Source organism: Pterocles gutturalis, unplaced genomic scaffold, assembly GCF_000699245.1.
Source record: "Pterocles gutturalis isolate BGI_N339 unplaced genomic scaffold, ASM69924v1 scaffold41778, whole genome shotgun sequence".
In the NCBI taxonomy this organism is placed as follows: domain Eukaryota; kingdom Metazoa; phylum Chordata; class Aves; order Pterocliformes; family Pteroclidae; genus Pterocles; species Pterocles gutturalis.
This window is the reverse complement of record NW_010127182.1, coordinates 1-5,228: the sequence shown is the minus strand read 5'-3', so window position 1 is coordinate 5,228 and position 5,228 is coordinate 1. Positions and strand designations below refer to the sequence as shown.

Genomic DNA, 5,228 nt, shown 5'->3' with positions numbered 1-5,228 from the left:
AAAGAAATATTTTTTCAGCCACTGTGATCAAGCTTTGCAGGAGCAAAGTCTGAACCTGAATGTCCAAAACTTGGGCTTCAACTATGCAGAGTCCAGCAAAGACATCTTGGCTCGGGGAATCAGTCTCTTAGATCAACGTTTGGCACCTTGATGGATTTTTCTTGCAGGAGTAAATCCGATGGTACACAAGTGCAATTACTCACGCAGGCAGCGTTTTAGGAGGAGGACATGCACATTATAAAAATATGGTTGGCTAGCATTTTAGAGAGAAATTAATTTCAAATGCTGATTAGAAAAAAGAAAGCAGTGACCTTTACTTCCTCTGCTACAAGGACAAAGCATGGTTTAAGTGTTAAAAACATATTTATTTGGAAAAGTCTGTAGTGTGCAAACATTTTCATTTCCCAACCTTAGAGCGAAATATTCGTATCCAAATCCTATTCACATCTTTAGCAAAGTAGCTCAGTCACGATGTAAACTGGATCCCGCAGCTCTTTTTCACACATGCTGGGTTGGAGATCTGTAAGTCTGGAGTACTGAACTCAGAGCTATTCCCATGGGTAATGTTGCGCAAACTGAACAAAGCTAAAGAGTGCAGGAGCACTTCTCTGGCTTTTGAGGTTTCGATATTCTGCTCCTGGGATATCTGAAAGCTTATCTGGTTCAGGTTATTCCTTATCAAACTGCAGGTGAGGAGGTTTGTCACAGAACCACACCTGGTCAGGTTTTCTTCAAAAAACTGTTTATAGAGCTCCGCCACTTTTGCTTCCATGTACTTGTTAAGCGCGGAGTTTGAAAGAGGCTCCTCGCAGAGCATGATGCTCCTTTCCCCTGCTTCATCTCCAGGCAGGGACTTCAGACTCGGCTTTTCGGGATGCTCGCACAGCGGGGACTGACCTAGAGGAATGTCTACAGACAGTAGAATAGGGCCATTGGGAAGCTCATCCCACGGGTGGTCCAAAACACAACCCGAATCGCATGGGTGGTCCCCCACATGGTCTCCCCCGATGTGTAAGTCGGGATAGTTTTGATAAATGCTGTTGCATGACCAGGATCTGTACAAATCCACCTGCTCAGGGTTGTGGTCTCTTCTGGGGATGTGTAGAGCTGGCGACACAGTTCCTTTAACAAGACTTTTCTGCTCACTGGCAGGTACGTCTCTTACGGATCTCCGTTGAGGAGCGTTCCTGCGTTCCACTTTGCTACTATCAGCAATCTCATCCTCCTTCTCCTGGCCATCGGCAAAGCCTTTAATTTTGGGGTTGTCTGCAAGTTTCTGCCTCCAGATCCCCTCTTCATCCTTTTTGGATGCATAAGATTTGCGAGGTTTATCTTGATGACAGCTCTCCTTGTATATGAGGCTGGTTAAGATGCCTTCTGCCAACATGATGACAAGTGTGAGGAGCAGCCCAACCACCAGAGTTCATGTGGTCCTGCGGGTCAAAGACAGACAGGCAGAGCACCTCAAACCTATTTGGAAAAAGAGGAATAATAATAAAATAATGAACAATGTACTTTTTATAAAGACTGTGATTTTTCTTCTTCTCTATTTATTTTAGTAAGCAGTAAACTGCATGCTGTTCTATAATTTTAACCTCCATACCATGTCAACAAAATAAATTCTAAAGATCTAGGTAGGGCATTAGCTGGGTTCTTCACCTGTAACATCACCTCTGCTCCTAGGTATCCCTTCTGCATTGTGGCTAGTTCAGATAGATCACGCTCACGAGCTGTAAAAATCAGCAGAATTATTGTCAACATCAATATATGTCAATATCATTACCATCAGTCACAAATCTACCTTTTGCAGTGAAAGACAATTTCTAAGAACTAAAGAGGTGACATAGGAAGGAAATTGAAACCAAATTCAGACTGAGAGGCTGATTCTGAATTGGCCTGAGCCCTCCTGAGAGGTGCTGAGGAGCTTCACAAGATGCTGGTTGTTCTTCAAGTATAAAACCATATTCAAAATGCACTTCAGACAGAAAAGTGTTTTTAGAGTCCCTCTTAGTGATGATTCTAAAAGGTATAAATAGTTAATTTGTCTTCTCCAATAGCGAAGCAATGAGTGGTATGTTTGCGTATCTATGGGCTCTGCTTTTACTAAATGCACATGAATTATTAAAAGTTGGCCCATGTGCCTCAAAATAACCTACTACATCAAGTGATTCCTTATCACTCCTTTTCTATCCACCTGCTGTTAAAATCCAAGCGAATCCTTCCAGTAGAGTTAGAGTCTGACTGCAGAGAACACAGTAAACCCCCCAAAGGACACGACAGGCTGGCACGCTGCTTGAAATACACCAAAAACTCTGCTTCTGTCACAGACAATTAAGGCTCAATACTATTTTTTCACGGTGCTGCCAATTTCCCTCAGTCATAATGCTGCACAAGTCACTAGATAGCTCTCCACACAAACGAAACCTCTGCAAAATTAATACGATATTCGATACATAACCAGAAAGATCCTCCTCGCCCATCTGCTTCCATCAGCACCCAAACCCCACACTCGGGCTTATCTGTTCTGCAGTGAAACTTGAACCACTGGGTCACTTTTTTTTAAATCCCAGTACTCCTTCCAGAAAGCTTTGCTAATTGAGAGATGAGCACTTTCTACTTTCCTCCGAAATTTACACATCGCCACAATACAACCATTTGCTTTTTATCTTTTCTGGGGTTCTTTTTGAGCTGAAATTGCACTGTTCCCCCCCTGAAGCTGAAGGTAGCACTCGAATTGTGGTACGCCGGCAAGCGAGACCAAGCAGACGAGAAAGGTAAGCTGAAGGTAGCACTCGAATTGTGGTACACCGGCAAGTGAGACCAAGCAGACGAGAAAGGCGGCACGCCGTGCCTTCTCCTGCCTCCATCTGCAGAACGGTTGATCCACAGAATCATTCATGTTTGCAAAAAGCAGGACAACATTTTCTTAAGCACTTAAGGGATTTAGAAAACCAAGTGCCATTTTCCAAAGAGACAAGAGTACTTGGCAATCTAAATCTTGCTGAGGAGTCAGTGGAGTTTGGAATGCTGCATCCCTCCCTTGCTTCTGAAAAACAGGACACAGGCACCCAGACCCTTACCTGCTGCAAAAAATTTGCTGTATGGCTTTGAAAATGCTCCTAGTGCGAATGTAGAGCTAAAATAAGGTCATCTTGGCAAAATTGCTCTCTTTCAAAAAAAAGTTAATGGTGCCTGCATTCTGGAACAAAGCATAACGGAGGAAAAAAATTAAAAAGCACAAAAAGCGCAGACTTACCAATCCCTGTCAGGTACAAGAGGCGAATAATCACATAGCCCCGAACTCTCCTACTACAGCTGCTGCCAGAGAATAGATTCTTACGTTCTTTCTTCACTGCTGTTTGGGTGGAAAAACAACCTGACATACACATGATTTAGTTCCCCATGTTTTAAACAGAAGTGATCCCACCAGAAAAGTGTGGGACTTTTGAGTACAAAGTGACAGCAGACCTAAAAGAGGATGTTAAAAAAAAAAGAATTGAGATGTTTTGGACTGTGGTGCAACACTGATGAGCTGCTAAATGCCAAAAGGCATCATTTAAAAACAACAAAGACCATGGAAGGATCAGAGTGCCTGTACTTCGCCCAGCTGTCCAAAACTGAAACCAAATTCCACAAAACATTTCTGTCTCCAGAAGTTCAGTTTTCAAGTTTTGCACCTGACTCATAGAGGCGATGTTATTTACACCACTTCCCCTTTTGAAAATAACAGATAAATTTATAGCCTTGTGACCTGCTCATGGGGAAGAAGCTGACAACTTCATTTCATCAAGATTTTGATGAGATACAATTTGTCTCTAAAGCACAAATACGAGAATCGTGCACTGAACCACCACCAGATCCAGTCAACAGACCGCTTGGAGAGTTTTCTGCTGATACCTTTTCTAAATTTCCTTTTTCTCAGAAGATTAAAAAAAAAAATCAGAAGTTAATCTCATCCAAATACTAGATAAAAGCTCTTAAATAGACACTGCTTAGTGTAATGATAGGAGCGAGACACAAATGTAAAACTAGAGTGCAAAGATAACATTACAGCAACATATTGATTGTAACTTGTCATTCAACAGTTAATCTCATCCAAATACTAGATAAAAGCTCTTAAATAGACACTGCTTAGTGTAATGATAGGAGCGAGACACAAATGTAAAATAAAACTAGAGTGCAAAGATAACATTACAGCAACATATTGATTGTAACCCATCATTCAACATACTTTAGCAGTAAAATAATGTGACTCAGAAATTAATTAATGAAGTAACTATGACCACATAGGTCCAATGGAGTATCTTTAAAATTACTCCTCTTCCCGCCTTATCACCTGTATTTCACAAAAGACTTCAGTTTCTATGGAGTTTAATAAATGCTATTTTTATTCCCACTGAATTGATACAAACTCACTTCACATTTAAAGGCTGTTTAAAATTAACTTTATTTTCAAGCACCTTACACAATAATTTCCGCAGGGTGGTTGTGACTTCAGCAGAGCACTCCTGCCCCGTTCTGGAGGGTACCAGACCTCCCAGGAAACTGGGTGGTTCGAATTCCACGCAGTCTTAAACTTTGCCTCTTTGGCGAAGCTTACAATCAGTGCCAGCCGCAGCAGGACTTTTTCTGCGGCAGTTTCAACAAAACACAAAATTAACAGAGAGGGAGAGGAAGAAATCGAATCAGGCAATCAATCAGTGCCAGCCGCAGCAGGACTTTTTCTGCGGCAGTTTCAACAAAACACAAAATTAACAGAGAGAGGGAGAGGAAGAAATCGAGTCAGGCAATTACTCTTGAGTGATTAGAAGTCACCTTTCATTTCAGTTGTTCCCAGGTATCAAATGCATCAATATTCAAAGACATTAGTAACTGTCAATCAATCTGATCTTACCAAAAGCCCTCTTACGTTTACAAAAATAAAATCAGAAGCTGCAAACAGCCTGCAGCGAGACAGGCACGTCAGAGCCCCGAGGCTGAAGGCAGAATGTCTAGAGGACACTGACCAGAGCATTCACAGATGGAGAAATGAACGATCCAGAACGGCCTGTTACCACACACAGCCACGGTACAGCAGCACGCAAGCACCGGCCCTTCCTCCAGCCCAGGCGGTGTATTTTCTGTCACATAAAGGCGAAATGGAAACCGACCCATTAACTGGTCTGGGGTTTGGCCTGTTTCCGAGCCCAGCTGTGTTTCAAGCCCTCTGTTTTCCCTCCCAACCAGCC

At 42.4% G+C, this 5,228-nt stretch overlaps 1 protein-coding gene across 1 annotated transcript; it reads right to left on the bottom strand.

Annotated features, from left to right (window-relative positions):
* Window positions 1–466: 466 nt before the first annotated feature.
* LOC104458441 (uncharacterized protein CXorf21-like) lies at window positions 467–1,387 on the bottom strand. The gene has a single exon (XM_010079200.1). It carries the CDS (start codon window positions 1,385–1,387, stop codon window positions 467–469), a length of 921 nt encoding a protein of 306 aa, XP_010077502.1.
* Between the last annotated feature and the right edge of the window lie 3,841 nt (window positions 1,388–5,228).